General features: G+C 52.2%; 1 protein-coding gene and 1 long non-coding RNA gene across 15 annotated transcripts in view; one reads left to right on the forward strand and one right to left on the reverse strand.

Moving 5' to 3' along the window:
- The window catches only part of LOC123598490, a 116,825-nt gene extending 108,940 nt beyond the window's left edge, over window positions 1–7,885 (forward strand). For 2 of the 5 annotated variants that reach the window (XR_006712645.1, XR_006712644.1), the window contains exon 4: window positions 1,048–1,572. This is a non-coding gene — a long non-coding RNA (uncharacterized LOC123598490). Of the gene's footprint in view, window positions 1–1,047; window positions 1,574–1,616; window positions 1,701–2,946; window positions 3,257–7,673 lie in introns of those variants that run through there. The other 3 variants (XR_006712646.1, XR_006712643.1, XR_006712642.1) reach the window with 3 other exon arrangements.
- SYT6 (synaptotagmin 6) overlaps window positions 1–19,395 on the reverse strand; it is a 61,585-nt gene extending 42,190 nt beyond the window's left edge. For 3 of the 10 annotated variants that reach the window (XM_045478719.1, XM_045478721.1, XM_045478722.1), the window contains exons 1-3: window positions 19,101–19,393; window positions 7,750–8,098; window positions 5,664–6,222 (exon numbers count right to left, since the gene is read on the reverse strand). In XM_045478719.1, coding sequence (XP_045334675.1) covers window positions 5,664–6,222; window positions 7,750–8,098; window positions 19,101–19,263 — 1,071 coding nt within the window. In that variant the 5' untranslated portion in view covers window positions 19,264–19,393. Of the gene's footprint in view, window positions 1–5,663; window positions 6,223–7,749; window positions 8,099–18,276; window positions 18,422–19,100 lie in introns of those variants that run through there. The other 7 variants (XR_006712641.1, XM_045478717.1, XR_006712640.1 and 4 more) reach the window with 6 other exon arrangements.
- Between the last annotated feature and the right edge of the window lie 5,250 nt (window positions 19,396–24,645).

Raw genomic sequence — 24,645 nt, forward strand, 5'->3', positions numbered from 1 at the left:
GCTAAGTCCCCTCCACGGGACTGTGCCTTATGGGAAAAGGAGGAAGACAGCTTGTTGGTGGGGAGTGGGGCTCCTTGTGGCAGAAGCCCCCTGGAGGAAAGATGTCTCCCAGGGGCTTGAAGAGAGGACTGACTCTTACTGACACTTCAGGGAGGAGAATTTGTCTGGAAATTCTGCCCAGTGGCCTGTTAACCTGAGCTTGAGGCCTCTCCTATGGGCACACTCCCAGGGACTGGGTAACTCTGCTCTGAAAGCAAGAGAGCCCCACACTTCTCAGTAAGACCAGCCAAGAATCTCAGAATCTCGGAAATTTGAAGCTGGCTTAACACTGAGTTAACTGCAGCTCAGAGGGGACAAGTCACTTTTCCAAGGTCACACAGAACACATATGGCATGGCTAAGACAAGAAATAAGAATGAGAATAACCAACAACCTGTCAGAATAGGCGGTCTGGACCCAAGTAGGGGGTCAGGTTTGAGAGTGGTGCAGTGACCCACAGGCTGAGCTAGAAGGGAAGTCACTGTGACAATGGGGCTTAGGGGCTCTGTGACAGTGTTGACCTAGGCATCTCAGGTATGTTTACTTTTTTTTTAAATGTTAATTTATTTATTTTGAGAGAGAGAGAGAGAGAGAGAGCATGTACATGCACGCTCAAGTGGGGGAGGGGCAGAGAGAGAAGGGGAGAGAGAATCCCAAGCAGGCTCTGCGCTGTCAGCACAGAGCCCAACGCAGGGCTCAAACTCACCAAACAGTGAGATCGTGACCTGAGCTGAAATCAAGAAAGTGACTGAGCCACCCAGGAGCCCCGACTTTTCTACATAAATATCGCTACAGGCGATCTACCTACCAGTATTATCCCGGTGTTGCTGATGTGGAAACCAAGGCATAATTTAGGTAAAGTCCCCGAGGTCTCAAAGCCAGAAAGAGCAGAAGCAAGAATACAACCCAGGTCTGTTTGGCACCAAAGCCCGAGCTCGCTCTGTACAGCCCTGCTCATTCCCAGGCTGGAGACTGTTCTGCCACATATGGCCTCTCTTCCTCCCCGCAGACTCTGAGCCCAGGGTCCCTGAGAGCACACCATCACCCCAAACAACCGTCACCCATGCGCACACACACCCAGACCTGCTCTCTCCGGCCTGTCAGGGATCTGGTAAGGCAGGAAGATGGCTGAGTCCGTTAATGCCACCAAGCACAACACATATTTATGGCCCCAATTACAGGCTTCACCTTCCCCCGCCACCAAGGAGCAGAAATAGCGACAGAACAGTTGTGTGCAGTGGGGTCTGAGGCCTCTGTAGCAATAACTACAAGATTACAGGGATGTTAGCAAACCCGGGTGACGGCGGCTCTATTATAATGATAAATCTACAGCTTTATATAGAAATAACGAGACTGGGGTAGAAGGTGGGGGAGGGAAGGGCAGAGGGATTTCAGCCAATCGAAGTTCTAGGCGGAGGGAAACCGGCAAGCTGCTGGGAACGCCCAGGAGACCACCAGGGGCGCTTAGTCAAGCCAGGCAGGAGTGGGGGGCAGCAAGAGCGCGGGGGGGGGGGGGGCACCCCTGCCTGGGGCTGGAGTGGATTTAATGAATTTCCACGATTTCCTTCCCACTCTGAGCTCCTCGATTCAGTGGAACAGAAGAGGCCTCCAATGACTCTGGCACGTCCGGGTTGCCGGCTTCTCACTCTCCAGCCTGGCGAGGTGTGTGCAACCTCCATTGCTCCCAGGCTTCCCTCCAGAACAACGTGGGGGCGGTGAGGCAAATGTCCCTCGTGGCTTAAGATGTGCAATGAACCAAGAGCTAGGTTCCCCAAGAAGTACACCTCCCTTTCACTAGCCTGGGAACTTCTTATTTCAGCGGTTGTGAGAAAACAGTAGGAATGTTCCAGGCTTTGCTACTTCACACCAACTTGGGCTGGAGCCAAAACGAGGGACACACCTGGTTCTACCTGCCAGGGCTGAATGTGATACCCCAATGCAAGTGTAAGGACCAGCAAGGAGACAGCATTCACAGACTCACGCGACCTCAGAGCAGCCTCCTAAACCCCGATTCTCACAGTGCCTGTCCTCCCTAACCCGTGGGTCACTGACCCCCACTTCAGTCCAGACCCTCTGATCCAACAGGTTAATCAACTTGCCGCTCCAGACACAAACCGTCTCCCTGAACCATACCTCTGAAGGGCTGGACAGGCTGCCTCTGTCCCCACCAAGCCTGGCTCTAACCCAGTTTTCAAAATATTATTTGCCCTTCTCCAGGAAGCCTTCCCAGATTAACCATACCCGATTCCCATTGCTTTTTCAAGAATCCTTTCTTGGTGTACCAGTATATAGTTTTGATGGAATTAACTAAACCACTGGTCATTCAACAAGAAAGTGCTGATTCTCACGTTTGCAGAAAATGACACACTCAGCCCTGAGGAAAAATACAAGAGAAAGTCAAATGTGGGACAAAAGGTATTCCTGAGCCATGCGGAGGACTTTGCAAGACCGAATATGATTCGGGACATATCTAGAGGAGCAATTTTGGTAGGAGCAGAAGGACTCAGAGAACTTTGGAAGGGGGATTGGTCTGGGCCAGGCAGAGCAGTGGGGAAAGGCCTGCCTGACAGTGGGAACCTTGTGAGCAAATGCAGGACCCAGGAATGTTAGCACGCGCAGGGGAGCAGCCTGCAGGCCAGAGGTGCTGCCAGAGTTCTGAGCAGAGCAGGGCCTGAACGCCGCTCTAGGAGTGGAATCCAGCATGCAGGGGAGATGGGAGTCCCTGTGCTCATCTGTACTGCCCCCACCACGCTGGCTGCAGGATTTCACATGCACTCAGCGCTCATTCACAGTGACTATGATTTGTGTCTCTCTGGCCCCCAAATAATGACAACTTCAGAGTCAGCTCCAAAAAACAGGTAAAAGCACCAACCTTCTTACTTCTTACTTCCCTTTCCTCACCCTCCAGGAGGATGAGCCTACTCTTGAACGCCGGCCCACGGGAGGGGCTGCAGATTGGAGGGCCCCAAGGGCCTCCTGTTGGCAGGACATCAGCTCAGACTGCAAGCAGGACAGGGTGTGTGAGTCCACGCAACTTCAGAAACTCCCGCGCCCGGCCTCCCTGTGCTCCTGGTGACTATGCAAGCCCTTCTTCAATCAGATTAGATATACTTCCCCTCCCCATCTATCTTCATTCCTCCTTATCCGGGAAATATTCCCGGGCTGTCCCAACCCGCAGTTCCAACTTCACACAGAATGCACTCTTCATTACTTAGCGTCACTAACTGCTGCAGGGACGTCTCTTGTCTCCATAATTCGATTGTACATTTCTGTGTGGGTCGAAGGGGCTGCCTTCGATCCCAGCCCCACTCACTCCCCAGTGCCTGGCACGGTGTTCTGCTTAGGAAGAGGACTGGAACAGTACTAACTGAGGATGATGAGGATGGTGACTATCTACCCAACACCTTTTGGATGATCTGCCATTTTCTTTCTTTCTTACTTTTTTTTAAAAAAATTTTTCAACGTTTATTTATTTTTGAGAGACAGAGATAGAGCACGAGCAGGGGAGGGGCAGAGAGAGAGAGGGAGACACAGAATCCGAAGCAGGCTCCAGGCTCTGAGCTGTCAGCACAGAGCCCAATGCGGGGCTCGAACTCACGAACGGTGAGATCATGACCTGAGCTGAAGTCGGATGCTTAACCGACTGAGCCACCCAGGCGCCCAGTGATCTGCCATTTTCTAAAGCTGGGCCCGGAGGGCGGAGGGGATGGGATGAGGGCAAGGATAGCCACAGAGTTCTAGTGTCTAGGAAGTTAGCTTCCCTATGAGGAGTGGGCTTAAGGCAACAACTGTCCATTCCAGGCCCAGGTCTTGCATCATACCTGGAGCTAAAGTCCAGGAGAGGGAGCAACCAGGAGAGGGAAGTGGCTGCTTCCCTAGCCACTGGCCCTCACTCCTCCCTCTCTCGGAACCTCTGGGCCTCTACCTCAGCGTGGGAAGGACCACGCTGCTTTTCTCTACCTGTGCAGTCACCATAATGAAGCTGCTGCCTGATGAGACCACAAGGGAAGAGCTGCACCAGATGTAAACTTCATAGTGATTTATAGTGCAGAGCTCTTGGGCTCGCCGGTGCGCAGCTGCTGTTCCAGCCCGCCCCGTCTGCCCGCCCCGTCTGCCAGACCCCGCTGCTGGTGCTGCTCTTGGGGATTTCATGAAAGCAAAGGTGGGGGACGCACTGGGGGATCAGAGTGATCTGGTCAGAGTCAGCACCAGCTGGGAGAACGGGGTGTCTCAGTGTTCTTCCCTAGGGCAGAAACGGAGCCCACCAAGCTTCGAACAAATCAACTTTCTTATACTTTTCCCATCAGAGCAGGGCAGATTTTCCTGGCCTCTCTCCTCATAAATTCAACACATAGAGATACTGAGAATTGGCTGTTCAAAGGGAGAGTCTGCAGACCGAGTAGGGTCATCCCTGTCCCAGAGAAACAGTGCTAGAAGTATCCTGGGAGACACTCAACCAGCTAGCCCTCAAGACCCAGACATAAGGCCATTGGTATCTGATGGGTACACTCAACCTGGCTCTTAGCTGCCTGGATGGGCTTAGAGAGAGGCACATCACCCACACTTGTGGGATCTACACTGGGTGGACCAAAGGGCTCTGGATATGCCCTCCTCATTCTCTGTGCCAAACTTGTCCTCCCTCTGAAAAGCCAGCTTGAGCCTCAGCTCCTTGGACTCTTCCCTGGTTAACTGCAGTTGAATGTGAATAGCTCGGCACCCCCTGTCCTACGTGTGGACTTGGGTTCCCTTCCAGGCTGGCCTCCGCCATCGCTCACACTGGCCTGGGCAGGCAATGCCTGAGAACAGGGACTGTGTGGCAGTCACTAGTGTTGGCCACTAAGTTCTCCTCCTGGGCACACAGTAGGACTTCTTTGCCCTGCCCTCCTGAGTTGCCGTGTGTCTCGCTTTGGCTAATGAAATGTGAGTAGAAGTCACATGGATTGCTTCGCCATGGAAGCTTTAAGAAATAGTGCATGGTTCGCCACCTCCTTTGCCCTGATATGGTACCTACGGGAACACACCTCTAAACAGAGCCTCTGTCAGCCTGGACCCCTCAGTCACAAGGTAAAGCAGAAACCCAGCCGAGCTGCAGAGTGTAACCTGAACAGGAACTAAATCTTGGTTGCTTGAAGCTACCAAATCCTAGGATTATTTGTTGCTGCAGCATAACGTCGTGCACCCCGATTAATATGCCCTGTTCCTGATTGCCTGTTCCAGGCTTCTCGTACACATGGATGCCCTTGGCAGATGCCGCTGTCTGATTCAGTCTAGAGACATGGCCCAGTCCTCACCCATGATCAAAGAGGTAGATAACCCTACGGGTGGTAGACCTAAGGCCTAGCAGGTAGAGGGAACCGCCCCAGAACGTGTAATCAGAAGCAATGGACAAAAATTGTCTTCCCTGCCAACCCACGTGGGAGCTCAGCTGCCCCCACCCCACCCTGGGACGGAGTGCAAGGACTTCCCCAGGGTGGGCTGAGCCACTGCTCAGTTTCCAGAGTCCCCGCTTCACATCCCGAAGGGCAAAGGCCCGCCTACCTCCAGGGGTGAGGGGGACGGGCACACACCCCACTCAACCCAACACTAGGAATCCTCCAGAAGCCCAGGAGGCAAGGCTGTACTCACACTGGTGGCATACTGGATGTCCTTCCAGATGGAGGTTTCCCGGGACAGGTCGGAGGCCTCAAAGAGGTTGTCCAGGATGACCTCTCCGATCATGTCATGGCGGGAGAAACGGTCGAAGTCGAAGACGCTGAGATGCAGCTTGCGGTCTGCCAGCTCCTCGTAGGGCACGGGGAAGTGGAAGTTCTCGTCGAAGGTGGGGTTCAGGGTCTTGCGGTGCACCCGCGTCTGCAGCTTGCGTTTGCGATCAGGCAGGAGGTAGATCTTGACGTAGGGGTCAGAGCTGCCGCAAAAGTCCTTGGCGGGGAGGTCGAAGGCCCTGAGGATGCGCACGATCAGGGTCTCACTCTCGTAGTCATAGCGCAGGCTGAAGTTGAGTTTCCCGCAGCTCTTGGCAGCCTCGGACTTGGCATCGTCCCCGTCCACCGATTTCTGCTTGTAGAGTTCGGGCTTGATGCGGCCAATGCTGGTGGGCTGCTCCGCCGCGGGGGGCAGCTCGTTGCCGTAGTCCACGCTGGACACGTGCATCTGCCGTGGCAGGTGGCGCTTGAAGGACGTGTGCCTGGCGGAGGGGGCAGAGATGGCGTGGTTAGAGCTGGGGGCGGGGGGAAGGGAATGCAAGCCGACACCTCCCAGCGGCCCTGGCTCATCCTACCCTTTGCAGGGGGCGGGGAGGGGCGGGCCTTTTCCTCCCCGCTTGGCCACCCTTTCTCTCTCTGCACACACTTTGTGCCTGTGGCGGGGAGCGTCCCAAGTCTTAGCATGTGTGAGGTACTTGGAATGGGCCTCGTATATCGTAAGCTTGATACACGCTGCCTTTTGCTGTTATTTTCTTTTCTCTTTTTCCTGCTTGCTGTTTTCCACGTTTCTTTCCTAGCAGATGTGACCCTGGTTCCCCCCTGACACCACGAGATCCCTTAGGAGAAGAACCATCCTTGCTTGCCCTGGTCCTTCGTCATCATCGCCACGCTACCACTGCCACTGTAGTTAACATTTATTGGGCTTTGGAGCCAGACTGCATAGATTGGCTCTGTGAGTGTCTAGCCATGTGACCTTGGTCAGGTCGTTTAACTTCTCTTTGCCACAAAATGAGGATAATAAAAGTAGCAATTGCACAAGATTGCTGTGAGCACGAACTGGATTGATACATACAACAAGTACTTAGAACACAGCCAGGTGTAGAATAAGCCATCTATCGTCAGCTCTCATGATCACACGGATTCTTTCATCGGCCCCGCACTGCAACCTTATGCGTCCTTAGCCCTACCGTATAGTCGGGAAAAGTGAGGCTTAAGAAAGGTGGGCAACCTGCCCAAGGTCAGATGATAAACTCTGAAAATGTGACCCCCAGCACTTTCATTCCTGGACTCCCATCTGGAGACCAGGTCTCCTTCCCTTCGGCTGGTCGCCTGGGAGCCTGGGGAGACACTGCAGGGACCCGGGAGCCCACCAGAGCCCTAGATAAGTACAATGCCTCATACTACACGCACCACTTCTTTTAAAACTGTTTCTGAATGTTGAAGAGGTGTTTGTCATTATGTGGTGGTGGTGGCTTTTTTTTTTGTTGTTATTGTTCCATTTTATTCTGTTTTCAGTTAAAGAATGCCGCGTATACAACTGCTGTCTTGCAGGGGACTCTGTCGAAGGTCACAGAGGAATCCTCATTCTCAAAGTGTTAGGAACCTCTTGTCTCCTCTCCCATGCGCCGCAGACTCTGTGAGGCTTTGCTGGAATATCTTTAGACACACCATGAACTTTTATGCCTCTGGGCCTTTGCATTTTCTCTTCCCTCTGCCCGGCAATCTCGCCTTCACTCCCAACACCCAGCACCCCCCACCCACACACGTCCCAGTGCACACCGCAGAGCACAGCTCCCTGCCTCAAAGGTTCCCCTTGCCTGCAGCCTTTCCCGGTGCCCACCCCCTAGTCGGTTACCCATCACAGAGCACACCCTCTGCTATAGTCTCCAGTCCAACCATAGGTGTTCTCATTTCCGGTCTCTGCACCCCACAGGCTGGAATCACATCAATGTATTGGATAAGAGAATGTGGAGGCGTGGAGGTTAGGGAAGGGAGACGTCCGCCCTCACCTGGTAGACGATGCTGGCTCTGTGGTCTGTCGCTGCAGCCGCGTGTGACGCATGATGTGCTCCTTGACCGACATCTGCACCTCGGCCGGGATATCTGGGGACGTGTGGCTGATCTTCACGGCTGCCTCTAGGAAGCCCAGGCTGTTGGTGTCCTTCAGCTTGTCCGCCATGTTGCCTCCGGAGCTGGGGCTCTGGGGGGCCTCCGGGGGAGGGCTAGCAGAAGTGGGACTGGAGGCCTCCTTGTTCCTCCAGGGCATCCAGCACAGCTTCCAAAAGAGAAAGAGAAAAACTGCCACCAGGGCCACGCCACACACAATAACTACCACTGCGAGGAGGCTGACAGAGGTGCCTGGGCGCGGCATGAGCCAGGGCAGGGAGGGACAGAGACAGACAGAGGCGGCGGAGAAGCAGGAAGGGGTGGTTGGAGAAGGGGGCACACAGAAGGGACAAAGACGGAAGAAGAGAAAAGAATGGTCATGAGAAAGCTGCCAGCCGGGAGAGGCGGTTTTAGGGCTGACGCTCCACAGTCCACTTTGTGTAGTATCTGCAGCCTGGCGCCCACCTCGGTCTGACGCCCCCCAGCATTGCCCCCTCCCCCACCGCCAGCTTGGGGAGCACCTGCGCTGCCTCCCCTACTGCCTATTGGCATGTGCACGGGGAAGGGAAAGTAATTTAAATAGCAGCCTAAGCAAATGTGCAAATTCGTGAAGCGTTCACATTTGGATGCTGTTTGAATTTCTATTAGAGCTGTTACTATGGCCAGACTTATAGCGGAGTCGTTTTTGGTATACAGCTCTCTCCCTCAACAGGCTGTACGGCCTTGGGGACCAGAGGCTCGGCCAACTCAATCTCTTCCCTTCCCCCACCCCCATCGAGCCCAGAGCAGGAGCTCAACAGTCGGGAGCTTGAAGCGAATCAGACGGAGCATAACCTCCTTGAGGCCGGGAGTGGGTCTCCTGTTCCTTCTGTACGCTCAACTGTGCACACAGTAGGCTCAATAAATACTTGGATTAAGTTGGAATTTGACCCACATGGTGTATTTCAAAGCTACATACAAGTGATTCCTGTAACTGTCTTTTCCCATCCTGTAGCTATTTGAGAGCTCTGCTGTAAAACTGGTAATTTGTTTAAGGTGATTTATTTATTTTGAGAGAGAGAGAGAGAGAGAGCACGGCAAGCAAGAGCAGGGCAGAGAGAGAGAGAAGAAGAGAGAGAATCCCAAGCAGGGATTCAGCACGATGCAGGGCTCGAACTCACGAACTGTGAGATCATGACCTGAGCCGAAATCAAGAGTCCGACACTCAACCGACGGAGCCACCCAGGCGCCCCTGTAAAACTGGTAATTTTGAATGTCGTGGTTGGTTCTGAGGCAAGCGCTCACTGCGTCGCCCCCAGCCAACCCTGCCTCCAGAAGGATGCCCATCATCCCAGGAAAGCTGTGGGCCATGCCTCCCTCTGGAAGCAATGAAGAAGCAGATCTCTTACCCCTCCTTAAGGAATGACCCTTAGAGCCCAAGGTCTCTTCTCACTCTGACTAGAGAGCTCAGAAGGCTCTGAACCAGTGGCACACCTGGCAGGGTGTGCACACAGGTCATTTGCGAACTTGTGAACAAGCCAGCCGAGGAGTCTTGCATGGCTTGCGTGGCAACTGAATAGTTGAGCAATTCCACCGCCATCATCATCACATCAAATTTCTGGAAACTCTGGGGGAGGCCAGCTGGCTTGGTCACTAGACCCGTGCTCCTGGCTGGTGGCAACCAGCATTGCTTTTGGAGGGGCATGACCTTACCTGCACGGCCCCTGCAGGCTGGTGGGTTTGCAGGCTCTGGATTATCCTGGCCCAGTGGCCGAGCAATCTTAGGATCGAAGGTGAGAAATGACCCTAGAAATACTGGGGCCAGGCTGGGCTCTTGCAGACAAGAGCAGTGGTCCAGAGAAAGGACTTGCCTGGGTTCACAGTTCAGACACACAGCCTGGACCAGGGTGCAGATGCCCACCGCCCAGCCTGGGGCTCTTCACACTGTCCCAGCCTGTCTGTCCCTGATTAAACTGTAGGCCATTGTAATTCTGCGTTCTTATATTTGTCTGGCCTAGCACAGAAATGCACGCGAGAATGAATGAGTGAGCGTAAGAATGAATGGCGCATAAAAGGGCTATAATGATCTCTCAACCAGCATTTACTGAGCAACCTGCATGTGTCAGGTGCTAAGCTAAGATTAGAGTACCGAGATGCCGAGTCCCTCCTGGTGTGGGGGTGGGGGGGAGGGCATCCAGAGTACTCTCATGCACACAGGCACCAGGAAAAGCTGTCTCCCATCCAGAGGGACCTGGGAAGGAAGTGAGAACATCAGCTATCCTCTCTGGGGAGCTGGCACTGCCTCCTGACTCTCCAGATGCAGGGTACTGGCCTGAACCAACTACAACAGCCACCTACCCCAGGCCCCTGCACAGAGACATCGGGGCCTCTCCCTGGTCAGAGGAGCCGGGGTTAGTCCTCCACACAGAGACTGCCAGGGATCCAGAAAGCTGATTCTAAGCTAGCTTCTAAAGTAAAGGTTTCTAGTGTGTGTGCGTGAGTCACGGGGGCACAAGAGAAAAAAATACCAGATTGTTCTAATATTTATTTATTTATTATCTTAAAAACAATAAATCATAACTGCAATATACAGGTCGATAGTAATAGAAATGATAGCATTTTATTATTGGATTTAGTTTTGAACATTACTATGTCCAAGGTACAAAGTGCTTTTTATGCATTTGCTCACTGAATAGTCTCCAGTGAAATAGGTGTAATTATTACTTTCATTTTGCAGATGAAGAAAGTGAGGCACAGAGGATTAGACTGCCCAGGGTCACACAGCTAGGAAGCCGTAGAATGGAGCTACAGCCCAGATGTGTAGGCAACATGGGAACAAATATACATTGGAGGCATTAAACGAAATAATTTGTGCTGTTATGAGTTCATTACCTAAATGGTTTGGAGACTGTTTCTTTAGGCCTTTATGGCCTTGGGGTTCACCAGGAAAGCTACCGCAGATCCTACGGGTCCTTATTCTGAGTATCCAGCCATCTCTAGACCCCTTCACACCTGTTCTCGGTTACAGCTGTTCTGGAGGCATTCTCTACAATATGAGTCACCTTAAAACAAAAAAAGGTATTTCTAGGGCTTTGCTTCCCTTTGATCATACATCTTACTTGCTCTGGTAATAATTAGAATTTTAATGAGAAAGGGGGAGAAATGGGGGAATCCAGAGAGCATAGAGTGCATTTAAATGTTCAGCCTGACAAAAAACTGAATTCATAAATGAAAAGAGAGGTGGGGGAAGGGGGTGGGCCGAGGGAATCAGTTTTTCCTCGGTGTGGTTGCTATTTTGAATACTTGTGCACGTGACCCCCGCTGTAGTTCCCTCGGAGCTGTGATTAGGGCAGGCAGAGGTATGGATTATTGGGAATCAGCACCCAGTGCTCAATACCGGTTATGTAAGACCAAGAAGCCCTCCCTCTGCGTGGAGAAGCTCCTTCCAGGATGCCTCACTGGCAGGACTGACTGCAGGAGAACCGGGTCCTGTTGCTGAGTGGATTCACCCTCACTGGCGATACGAGGTGGTTAGCAAGGCTGGTAAGAGCAGAATTAGGCCAGGGCAGGGAGTGACTGAACAGGATTTAGCCCCTGTAAAATCACTATATGTGGCCTTGAGCTCAGCCAGCCGACATATCCTGGTTGAAGGTCCACTGGGGCTGGGAGGCATAGTCTCCTGTATGGTCTAAGGACTGTGCCAAGGCCCAGATCAGCTATGATGTGTGCCTTCCTACCCCAGGCCTGCTGGGGTCAGGCCACCAGGACCTGTTGCTCTGTAGCAAATCGCAGGTGCACAAGTAGCCTTCAAAGCCTTTTTCCTACTCATCTTGTTTGAACCTTGACACTGTGAGGCAGATAGAGTTTTGATGGCAACACAGCCGTCTTTTGAGTCCTGATCCAGTGTTCTTCATATTTCATAGCACTATCAGGCACTAGCTTCACGACCAGAGAGAGGCAACCCTCCAGTAAGGGAAGAAGCCCTTACTATAGCACTGAAAATTAGAAAATACTTCCTAAATCTTTGTATTCTTCCTCTCTCCCTCCTTCTTTATTTCCTCTTTAGCCTGGAGGGAAAGAATCACGGTCCTGGGGTCAGACTGGGCTCATTCAATGTCCATCTCCACCGGCTTTAAACCAAGCCACTTAATCTCTCAATGAAGCCTCAATTTCCTCTTCTGTCATATGGGCATAATAATAGCATCTACCTCATAGGGTCATTGTGAAGTTTAAAAGAGATCAGGGGCGCCTGGATGGCTCAGTCAGTTAAGCATCCAACTTCGGCTCAGGTCATGATCTCACAGTTCGTGGGTTCCAGCCCCTCGTCGGGCTCTGTACTGATAGCTCAGAGCCTGGAGCCTGGAGCCTGCTTCAGACTCTGTGTCTCCTGCTCTCTCTGCCCCTCCCTCACTCACACTCTGTCTCTCTCTCTCTCTAAAAATAAACATTAAAAAAAAAGAGAGAGAGATCAAAAGTGCTGAGGACAGTGCCTGGAAAGTAGTAAAAAATATAATAAATATTAGCTGTTCTATTAGAATCACCTAATTCTGCCAAGTCTAGCTTTGAATATACCCTAGTTTGGAAAAGTTCCGTTGGCAGAACTGCATGAGGCATATTCTGCAAGTCACGAACGCTAATAGAGATAGCTTTAACTTTATCCTTACAAACTAGGGACGATCTTACTAGCAGAAAGAATATAAATATTTCACATATAGCTAGATCTCAAGACATAACATGTACTATATTAAAGATCTCACATCTCCAAGTCTTTGTCTCAATACCCATTTGCTTGCTATGTGTCCAGTTTCATTGTTACTGTCCACAGGTGGGAGCTCCAAAGGAGTAGAAAGAAAACCATGGAAGAAAAACCAGCAATTGCAAGAACATGCCATGTTTCTGCAAAGTTTTCTTGGAAATTTGGAAAAGGAAGTCTGGTCCATTACTCAACATTAGGTGTGAAACATCTTTATTCAGGTGTCAGAAGAATCCAGTATTCCATGGGCACCTGGTCTGGGAAATCTGACTGGCCAATTACCCAGCAGCCTCTGGGAGAGCAAGGAGCCGTGGAACTAGGCTTTGGAAACACACCTGGACCTGGCGTGGCACAGGTGCGTGTGGCTTCTAACCGTGGCAGGGAAGCTGACTTCACTGAGGGCTCAGACACTGGGCAGATAGCTTAGGTGAGTGCCAGCACCAGAATGACCACAGAGAGCATTCATCCACATTTCTAACTGTGTGACCCTGAGCAAGTTACTTAACTTTCTCCAAACTTTGGTTTCCTCTTTTATTTGATGGGGATTCTAATTATTCCTACTTTACAGAGTCATTAGGAAGATGAAATAAACTAAGACTTTGAGCATAGTTCCTGGTATATGGTAAATGCTCCCCAAATGTCAACTATTTTATTTCATGTTTTGCTTTTTGTTTTTCCATGCAGAATGAACCCAAAGCTGGGCCTGCGGAGACAGGGAAGGGGGACACCAGACCACGGGGCAAAGCATCTAAGACACCTCAGGCCCCTCTTCTCTCCAGAGAAGTTAAGATCTCCCTGAAGCCTATGAGGGCAGGAACTGCTTGTCACCTTAAGTGAGACTGTCCGGCAAGGGTAATGGCTCATGGCCTCCCTCTCTCCCTGGAAAATGCTGGGTTATTAATTAGCAACCCAGAGCTTGCTTATCTCTCCTCACTGACACTTCTTTCTCCAAAGACAGAGCCCTGGCGCCCCCTCCCCTTCTCTCCACCCATAGTGTTAAGATTCATCAGCAGTTCTTATAACTCGCTATTGTTCCCATTTTTCTAATGGGTTTCCATGTCAGGAAAACCCATTTTGTAACAGTAACAGGCAGTTTTGCTAACAGACTGTAATTGAAAAGATAAACTGGGGAGAGGAAGTGAAAAGAAAGGACGCTTTTCTCTGCTTCCTCCAGAGCTGGAGAAAGCTGGCTTCCGAGCTTGGAGTTGCTGAAACCGTTTGGTGTAAGGGCTGGCCTGTGCAGAGCAGAGGCTGCCTGGGCTGAGGGGGTCTCATTTAGACACAGAAAGAGACATAGACAAATACAACCCAGAGATCAAACAGCGAGAAATGCAGAGACCCAAGAGACTGGAAAGAATAGTGTCACATCTGGGAATGGAAAAGACTCTCGGCAGAACCATTAATATTAATTAATATTAGTAACCATTAATATTAATACATTAATATTAATAATTATTTTTTATTTATTTCTACATAGTTAGCACTGTGCCCCTTACATTCTCTCATGTAATCTTTACAGCCTCCCTAAGAAATGAGCATGCACCTCACAAAGATAAAGTAACTCAGTTTAGAGGTATTAACTAACTTATTCAAGGATACATCACATTAAGCAGAAGAACTAGGATTTAAACCTGGGATTTTCTGATGCCAAAGTCCAAGCTTCTGAGCCAGGCCCCTGAAGGGACTAGGGGCTGAGTGGAAAGCTGGGCAGGGAAGCTGTGGGGGAGGGGGGGCAGGCACTTCTTTGTTATAAACCAGGAGAGTGTGGGAGGCATTCTCAACTATTTGGCCTGATCCTCTGTACCTGGGTAAAAACCCGGAGACGAGGATTATGAACAACCTCCTCACCCCCCATCTCTTCCTTCTTCCCTGGAAAGTATAGACACTACAGGTTACCCACCAGGCATCAGGCAAATAACCAGTGGCCCCTGGAAACACCTCATCCAGAGATGTAGCAAAGAAATACCTGACAGTGTGTGTGTGTGTGTGTGTGTTGCAGGAACAGGAGCTATTCTGTTCTAAGGCTTACAGACGTGGTCCATTAATAATAAACTCTTCCGTGGCTTGTAAATTTATTAGGAGAACCTGGTGTAATTAAAATTCAGGGTTAGGGGAGGGGGGGAGCAGAGAACCTGTGCTTCCATTCCTTCTTTCAGAGATCCAGGCTGAACTACCGATGGGGATAATTAGCAGAGTCCAAACAGAGAAGGAATTAACGCTCCTGAAAAAGCTGTGATGAGGAGAGACAATGCCGGGCTAATTATGGCCGCACAAGCTTTATGACTGGGCACCGGCTTCCACCATCATTAGGGGATTCAGAGATAAATCGGAGGCTAATGCGGAGTGCTATAGCTAACAGAGCGTTGGCATTAATTTAGCAATTATTAGTATTATTATTTTGGCAGATGGTAACTGTACATTTTTGCTTGATTGGTCAGGGCTTGTAGCCCCTCTGAGATGTGTGGAGATCAAGGCTGGGGTGATTGGGGTGGGGACAGACAGAAAGCCAGAAAGAGTCTTTCCCTCTACCCACCCCCCCTCCTGTTTATACCTGCAACTACTGAGAGGAGAGGTCTGCCTGGGTCCACATGGAGCAAGAAAAACAGATCAACAAAGAGAGAAGGGAAGGATGACACTGTCATATACCTAGAGCATCCACAACTGGAAGTCCTGTTCACCTCCGCTTTCAAAGCCCTCTCAGATTAAAGTTCCTAAGTGTGACTCAGTCCTTCAGGGCTCAGAGACCTCTTTTCCTAAGCAGGACCAGCAGGGGTGCTGGCTAGCTCGGGCAGGACTTTCTCGTACCCTGCTTTTTGCACACTCCAGACAGCCTTCCACAGACCCTAAAGAAACCTGGCTAGATACAGATGGCTCAGTCTTAGCCCTAATTTTTTGCAGCCACATTATACCCCCAACTCTGTGGACACGGAGGACAGAGAACATAGTCAGAGGTAGAAGAAAACTTCTAGAACCGTAAATCCAAGCACTCTGCAACTCCTAGATACTTTCCCCTGGTTCTAGAATCTTAAAGCTCAAGACACTCCATAAAATCAGAACATTATCTCAAGAATGTACATTCTAAAGGATTGTACATTGCACCTTTCCTCAAAGAAGGCGAAATCCTCAGAATTTCTTCCTTCCAGCAAGGAGTGAGGGAGTAACTGATTATTTAGTTATAGAAACAGGACTTTCCTGTTTTGATTAAGTGCTATGCATTTAACCTCCCATCACAAGCAGGAGAAATAATAATATCTGTGCCGCAAAAGGCCAACTTAAAATCCAGGTAGCTGAGTCACATAACATCTCCAGTCATTAGAGAAATGAACAAACATTACATACATCTCATGGCCACACATAACCTAGAGAATAACCATTCCTGGCTGCCAGCCTGGAAGGGGCAGGGCAGCTCAGGATCTCCCATCAGGACCCTGAATTTTTTGGAATACCTCTGAACCTCTGCTTCTTACCTCAAATCCAGAACTCTCCCTACCCACACCCAACACTCTGCAATTTGGCCTGTGGAGCAAACTCATTCATCTCCACAAGGCAAATGGCACGAAGAAGGTAGGGAACTGCCTGTCAGTGTCCACTTGAGGCAGGGGTGGGGGTGTGTATTAAGGAAGAAAGCAGACACTTTGCCTTTAGAATTTTTAAAGAAAAATGGGACTTGCTTTTATCTGGGACAGTTTGTGTAGAGGTATTTCCAAGTCATGAAAGCTAAGGAGATCTGATTGAGATTTCCTGTGCAACTCCTAGCACGGCCCATATACAGAGGGGGTCCCAGTAAATGACAGCAGAGCCCGAATCTCAATTGTTGACTCTCGGGGTGTTACTAGAGATCCCGTGAGCTAGAGACTTTGAGTGGGAGGATAGCAGGGGAAAATGTACAGACGTAAAGAGAACTAGGCGTGCTCTAGTCACTTGCATTTTTCACAAAAATACAAATGAAAAGATCCAGCATTTCTCTGACTGTAGAATCTGGACCCAGGCAGTGGCTTTGGGATGCAGGGACTAAGCTAGGAAGTAGGATACCTGGGGGCCTGGTCCTGAGCTGAACAGCATCTCCCCAGACCTTGTGCTCACTTAAACCCCAAGAACTCAAAGCCACTCTCAACCATTTTCTTTTGCTATGACCAAGGGTCTCCTTCTGCCTCCTCCTTTCAGCCCCCTAACTTGGCCCCCCAGGGGCTTCCTGAGGCTTGTGACTCAGCAGCCAAAGTTAAAGTACCCCAGGGCTGACAAGTCAAGCTCGCTTTCTCAAGCAGCCTGCAGGGAAGGCACACTGATTCATCTGGGCCTGCTTGCTCACCTTCCTCAACCTTCTCTCACCCTCAGCCTGGCCACAGGTACCTGTCATTCCAGACTGTGGGGTTTCCCTCTAGAGTCAGAACACCAGAACACCTGCATCAGAATGTTTCACACACATACACCCTCCCCCACAATGCACACTGCCCCCTGCCCTCTGTGGCATTTCTGCTCTGGACCAACAGGAGACGGGGGCAGCCTCCACGCCAGGTGGAACTCGACAGGTGTGTTCTCACCTTGAATGATCCCCTTTAGAGTTTGGGGGGTCAGAACCAACATAGAGGGCCCCACTGGAAATGAATTATTGCAGGAAAGAAGGAAGGGACCTGGATAGGCAAGCAGGAAGAGACTCCCTAACTTGGGGAAAATTGTGTATCTGGGGGGTATGGGGAGTTGGGTGGTGTAGATGATGGCACCAGAGAACCAAAATCTAATACTTGCTGGGCCTAATCTATTCGGAGATTCTTAAAGAAGGAGAATTACCTCTCCAACATCCATCCCTGTACCACCCTCTGAAAGTTCTTCTTTATGTCTAACCTCAGTCCCTTCTGCTGCAGTAATCAACCCATTGATCAAACACTGCCAAGGCCAGAGAGAGCGCTTGCGCGAGAGCAGCGCCCCCTACAACCCCCACAGGGCTGAGATGCGCCCAAGGCTGGGCACAACCCCCTCACACACACAATCCTCCCCTGGGCCACTACCCTCCATCTACTCCTTCTCTCCCTCAGCGGCCCTGTTGCTAACCTAGGACCTACCAAGAGCTCTGACCTTTAACCTCAACTGAAAACAGGGCCCTGAAAGCTGTAGCCTCGGGGAGCTTACCCCACCTGTACCTGCTCCAGGAACCGCCGTTCCAGTCCCCCGGCTTCTGGTCCCTTGAGACTCGCCTGGAGACGAAATTCCCGCCTCCCACGGCCCCTTCCTCCCTTTCCCGCGCTGTTGGTGCGGAACCGCAGGGGCGACCCTCGCTTACCCCTAGGCCCAGCGCCACCGGGGTCAGAGTCCGGGGGACAAGGAGGGGTGGTGTCTGCGGAGCCAAAGGAATCCCGGCGCCACGGTCCCTGCAGGATCTCCCCACCCCCACTCTGCATCCTCTCGAGGCTTCGCACTGCCCCCCAGCCCCTCCCCTCCGGAGGGAGGACGACCGGGTGCTCCCTGCCGCCCAGGACCCTCCAGGCGTCGGCATCCGGACAAAGAAGCCCGGCTGCGGCGGGCGAGCGCGGCCGCACGGCGCTGGTGCGGCAAGTAAATACCCGGGCCGGCCGGCCGCCTATCCTCCCGCGGCTCCCGCCGCCAGGGCGCGACACGCCATTGCCGCTGTCGCGACTCCCGAGAGACCCCGCAGCCGCGCGCGCCGGGCCCGGGCCCCGCGGGGCTCGAGCTCCCGACTCACCGGCTCCGGCGAGCTCGCCTCGGCTCGGGCTCCCGCCTGGGCTCGGCGGCCGCCGGGGGCTGCGTCCAGCGCAGGGTCCGCGCCGTTCGGGCAGGAGGCGCCCGTTTGGCAAAGTCGGCGGGAGGCACCGGCTCGGTCGCGCACCGGCCCCGAGTCCGAGTGAGTCAGAGAGAGACCGAGGGAGCGAGTTATAGGGGCGAGGGTGGGGGAGGATGCCGAGACACCCTCCCCCACCCCGCCCCCCGTCCCCCCGCTCCCCCTCCCCCCAGCGGAGACGCAGAAAGCCACTCGCAGCCGGAGAGACGTCCGGACACAAAGACCTCGTGCGGCTCGCAGACCTAAGTTTCTCCCTGAGACCAGGGGGCTCGGACGGGTTCCCCGAGAGAACAGACAAACGGACGCGCGGACCGACAGACGGACCTTGGGACCCTGACAACCCAAGAGACGAGTTGCTACTTCCTGGTCTCCTACGCGCTCCACAGACCCCTTCCCTGGCAGATAGCCCGCAGGGTGAGCGGAGAGACACTAGGGAAACTGAGGCCCCCGAGGGGCACGGCGCCCGAGGAGCGCGGCTTTGCGCTGGAGTCCTGTAGAGTCACACGGGAGGGAGCTCAGGGATCCTCTGCCTCCCAGGTCCCCTTCACGTCTCTCCGCTTGCCCTGTGGGCGGTGGAACGGGGCACAGGCTGAGGCTCATTCCGAATCCAGGATCCTGAGCTGGAGTTCTCTGTCTAGATTAAGGGGCTCCCAGTGCCGGGGCTCTGGGGACAGAGGATGGTCAGGGCGAGAACCCAGGAAGAGAGGGGGGCTCGGGGTTCCCGTTACCTGTGTCGGCCGCGCTCGGACTCCTCTCTGGGGGCTGTAGCTCGAAGCTCCGACAAGTCTCCACGTCCAGCCCGAGAGGGGGCGGCCGGGCCCGGCACAGAGAAGCCAGGACCGCGAGCGCCGCCTGGCACCGAGGCCCCCCGGTCCCCCACACCCCGCTCATGCCCGGGACACCCCGGCTCTCCAAGCAGCCGCCTGAACCCGTGCTGCCGCTGGACTGGGGCGGGGCAAGGCGGCCCCAAGAAGACCCTCCCCGCAGCGGCCCCCTGCGGCTCCGTTCAGCTTTTAATCATTTCCCCGCAGGGTCTCCGCCCCTCACGTGGTATCCCGCGGCAGCTGGCAAGTCTGGCGCCTCACGGCCGCCCCCTCCACACCCGGGGACAGGTCTGAGTCCCCACGGGTTCGAGGCAGGGGAGCCCGGTTGTCCAGCACCCTGGAGGGTGGAACCTGGGATCTGACCCCACACGTACTGCCTGGTGTGACCTTGGGCCTCTCTGAGCCTCAATTTCCCACTCTGTAAAAGGGGTATAATGATAACGAGTGCAGCACAGGCTGCCTGGGAATATAAAGATAGTGTTTGCGAAAACACTGGGTAAATTGCCACATGCCACACAAGTGGCAACGAAATAGATAAACCCATTAACAGAAAGATGGGTGACCTGGCTGGGGGCAGGAGAACCTCGGTCAAGGTTCCTAACGGGAGAAGTTAGTCAGATTGGTCCCAGGTCCTCAGCTTTGGAGGCAGAAGACCGCAAGACTGCGGGGCTATTCGAACTGCAGAAAGACTTTCTGAGCCCCGCAATCCTGCGGTCCACGGTACCCGCACGTTGCTATGGCAACGGGAGGCAGCGGCCGTCTCTCTCCATGGCAACGGGAGGGGAAAGTTTCTGGCAAATAGGAATGGGGGGCATTTCAAGAGAGCGCTCTGTTCCCGCCAGACCCACCTCCCCGCAGCTGTGAAACACCACCGGAGATAATGTATCTTACTATGAAGCATAACAAGGGCCAGAAAGACGGAAAACAAAACGGGAGGGTTGAGGCTAGACTTAAGGCAGAATTCCCTTCCAGGAACTATGGCGTGAGGTCCAGGAGCAGGTTGGCTGAGGGGTTCCGAGGCACCGCACTCAGCCGTGGCGATCTATGGGCCGCCACCGGGTGCGGCCCTGCGGGGGCCCTGTCACGAAAATCTTGCGTCCTCGGCGTGTCAGCGGATGGGCCCCTTCCTGTGTGCGGCTCACCCGAAGCTCCAGCTTCCCCGGAGCTGGGAAGGAAACTTTAGCTGGAACCTCCGGAAGCCGCGGGCCTGGTGTGTACCGGGTGGCGGACGGGGGAGGAGGGTCTTTCCTCCTAATTAGCACGCTAATTGGAAGTGGCTAGGGCGGTGACTCACGTTCCAGAGGGAGGAGATTCGGAGCCCCAGCTCCTGGCGGTCTCCACATGCGCCATCTGCGCCAGCCGTGCTAGCGGGCCCTTGGACTTGAGAGTCCCCGGCAGCCACAGAGCGCCAAGCAGAGGCCTGCGAGGACGTAGGCTGGACCAGGCGGTTTTTGCTTTGGAAAAGCGCTCCTTGGCTCTGTCCACGGTGCTGAATACCCAGTTGCTGCAATCGTAGCGTGGGCACAGCGTTAGGGAGGTGGGGAGGGATGGACAATTGTGGCGGTTTCAGACCTTTCACCCTGATCTCAGGAGCCTACGATAGGAGAGGGCTAGAAACTGAGGCCAGGGGGACTGAGCAGGCTTGATCCCGGAGACACTATGCAATCCAGGCCGCCTTCCTGAAGGAGGTACTCGGTTGCTGTTCCAAGAACAGGTGAGGCTGTGGAGTCCCCATTTGCTTCCCAGTGGTTCTGGAACCCACCTGAGGAGCCCAGAAGCCCTGTCATCTTCCTCTCCACCTCCCAATGCAGAGCTTAGTTCCTGGGAGGCCCCTTGTTACATGATCACTAGCAGTTTCCGAAGCAGCAGTTTTGTGTTTGTGTAAAATACAAATGGAGAAGAACTGCTCTCTACCCATGTTTATGGCAACTCTGCCACTCCGCGGGCGATTTCTCCCTCCCCCTCCTGAGTTCTTGGGGAAATTCACAGAACAAAGCGCCTTGTTTTGCTTTTGCAGAGAATGAAAAAGCACAGGACCTTCCAAGGGCCCAGGCCTGTGATGCAGGGAAATCAATATTTTGCTTTACAACGAGTGGGGGAATTTACATCTAAACTAAAGGCAAAGGAGCCTGTTTGGAGCAGAGCAGGTGGCAGGAGCCGAGAATTAGCAGATAATTTCTCATTGTTCCCGGATTCAGCTTCCACACTAGGCAAATGGTTCTGCATCCTCTCTGGCACCCCAGCAGCAGCTCTGGACCTGGCATTTCTCAACAGAACAGGGAGGAGTTTCTGCTCTGACAGGGCTGGGGGAAGGGGCTGGGGCTCCCAGGTCAGTCAATAACTATTGAATTTGCAGTGCGTGAATCTGTGTGTACAAAAGAGACAGAAATGAGACAGACAGAGAGAAACAGAGACACAGAGACAAGAGAAAGAGAGGCAGAGGTTGAGACATATAGAAACAAATATAGGAGATACAGGGAGAGATACAGAGAACAGAGAAAGAGGGACGGAGGGACAGATATGCTTATGAGGGCATACTCATTCAGAAAGAGAGATAAAAGAGAAACATAATTTTTTCTTATACTAAGAAAAACCCCTGCCTTAGTTGTCTTCTTCATGCTCTCTCTCTTTGCCCCTAACAAGTTAATGCTGATACCTGTGGTCACATAACCAGCCACAAACCAACCAACGAAACAAACAAACAAAAAACATGTAAAGATGGGAACTTTTCCTCTCTAAAACCTCTTTCCCTGACAAGCCCACTCCCACAGGCAAAGACCAAATTCAGACTCCCAGGGTGCCACTCAGATGTAAAGAGGGAAGGAGGTAGAAAGAAGTAGAATTGTTGCCCCTCAATTCTGTCTTTCAGAGAAAGACCATCTGAGTTTCGATTTAGGGGTGGGTGGAGAGAAGGAGGGGCAGAGACAGCACGGCATAGTGGCAAACAAGGGCACTGGGTTGGGCACTGGGAGGCTGGTTCCAGAACTGGTGCACTAAACCAGCCACAGGGCAGTCACGTCCCTTCTCAGGGTGTCAGTTTCATTATTTGTCAGATGATGAAGCTAGATGAGGAGCTCTCAGAGGCTCCTTCCAGCAACAACATTCTAGGATTTTACATGAAGGGAAAGGAGGAGGCTGAGTGGGGAAAGGAAAAAGGGACAGAAGAGCAGTTTTTCTGGCTCTAAAGAAGACGGTGTCCAGACTCACTTTGGGCTTCCCCTCCCCCAGTGCTCTCATCTCATCTGCAACTGTGGCCGGAGCATTCTGAGTCTGCCGCACACACCTCCCCGACTGCTCAGAAGCAGGAAGGGGGACTGGAGGAGGGATGGAAAGCGGAATAGGAGGAGGTTTGAGGCAGAAACTAGCAGCCTTCCACTCCTATGCCCTCCTCTCCTCAGAAATAGCCAAAGTGCACATGCCCTGCCCCCACCCCAAGTCTCTCAGGCAGTGGTGTGACTGCCTTTGGACAGGTCCCCACGCTGCTCTGAGCAGTAAAAGCCTGCTGAGTTGTGCTACAAATAAAATATATTAAAACAAAATAACAATTTCTAAAAAAAAAAAAGAAAAATTAAACCTCGGTAGGAAATTGCTAATGCCGTAGGCGAGAAGAATGGGCTCCTTTGACATGAGCCGATGTGTCACATTGTCTTTCCATCTCAATGCAATTTCTAAATAGGGAGCCCTTTCCCCATCCCCTCCTCCTCTCCAAGCCCCCAGCAGAGATGTAAAGGGAGCAGCCTGACATTCATAGCCCATTGTCTGACGTCCAGGGAGAGACGAGAGAGATAGATACAAATGTACTCACTGCTTTGTCAAGTGGATTGGAGCCAAGAGGGCTCTGACCCAGCCATGAGGGGCCCGTCTCCTCTCCCCACCTCCCCCATCTCCTGCCTAGCCAGGCATGTGGACACTCTGAGCAAGGGTTCTGAATTTACTCTAAGAAAACAGATTATCACTTGAACCCTTTCTACTGCTGGTGGAGAATTAAGTTGATGCCCTATATTGGGGACTGGGAACACTTTACACTACAATTTAAAACAAACAGTGCTATGGAATCCCTATGGGGTTTCTGTCAGGACAGCTTTATCAGTATTTCCAGCAGATGTCACCCCCTGCCCCCATCCTTCACACCAACATAGCCAATTCTAGCCGAAGCGGGGTGCCTTCTGCAAACCATGCCATTCCAAGCCATCAGAAGAATTTTCAGGAATTTCTGAAAAAGACGCAGAAGACGTTGCAAAGCCCTGCACATGTGCCCAGGTATTTTTGAGAGTCCAGTCTTGCTTTTCTAAGAAAGGTCTGTGACAATTCAAACCTCCTGAGCCAAGAAGAGGTACATTTGCCTCTTTCTTATTCCTTCCCCATCTCAGAGGTCTCATCTCTGTTCCATGCTCTCTGTTCAAGCATAGTGTTCCTGATCAGACTTGGGAAGACTGGACAGGACTAGTTGCATCCAGCAGGCTGGGCCTGGGGGAAGCAGAGGCAAGTTCAAGGTCAGAAGGCAACATCATCCCTTAAAGTTTTAGAGCTGTACCTAAGTAACCATGGTGTGCCTAAGGCTTTCCCTGTACTACTTGAGACATGAGAATAATTGGAAGAGAAGAGCCAGAAGGGAAGTCAGGTGTGCTCCTCTTCAGACTGACCTTGTGTAGAAGAAAGAGCACAGGTTTTGGAGTCAGAGACCTGTGTTCAAATCTTGGCTCTATCACTGACCAAGTGTCACACCTTAGGTGCTGTACTGTAGCAATCCAAACCTCAACTTCCTCATCTGTAAAATGGGACATATAAGGCCTGCTTTATACTGCACAAGGGTTATATGAGTTAAGTTAAACACCTAATATACTGCGACTGATTCATGGCAGGTGTCAAAACAAATGACAGTTCTTGTCCTCTCCCTCTCTCTGTCTCTCAGGTCACAGAAGGACATCCATGAGGCACACTGTCCAGAGGTTAACCCATATTCTTCCCTTGAACAAGTCCCTGAACACTGCCAAAAAGGAATTGATTCATTTAGTTTTACAACAATCCCGAGAGGCGGAATGGGTGGATGCTCATAGTCCATTTGGCATGTGGGGAAATTAAGTGACTGGTCCCTGGTCACACACGCAAGGAGGCAGCAGAGAGATAGAATCCAGGCCTTCTGATTCCTGGTTAGTACCACTGCTTTGTACTGGGGAGGGTAGGCATAATTTTTTTTTCTTCTATTAAAAAAAAAAAAAAGGTTATAATACTTTTAAATTGACTTTATAATAAATAAAAAGTATTTGGAAATAAATTACAAAGCAGTGAAAAATTTACTCTCGTGTCTCTGCAAAGCTCTTGGCCCTCTGACCTGAGCCACCCCAGCTGCACGTGGGGCCCCATGGCTGCTCTGGAGGGCAGATCACATCACTGATAAAACACAGGGCTGGGGCCAGGCAGCTTCATGGCTTGGGACATGTTTGGCTGC

The sequence above is a fragment of the Leopardus geoffroyi genome, chromosome C1 (assembly GCF_018350155.1).
Source record: "Leopardus geoffroyi isolate Oge1 chromosome C1, O.geoffroyi_Oge1_pat1.0, whole genome shotgun sequence".
Taxonomy (NCBI): domain Eukaryota; kingdom Metazoa; phylum Chordata; class Mammalia; order Carnivora; family Felidae; genus Leopardus; species Leopardus geoffroyi.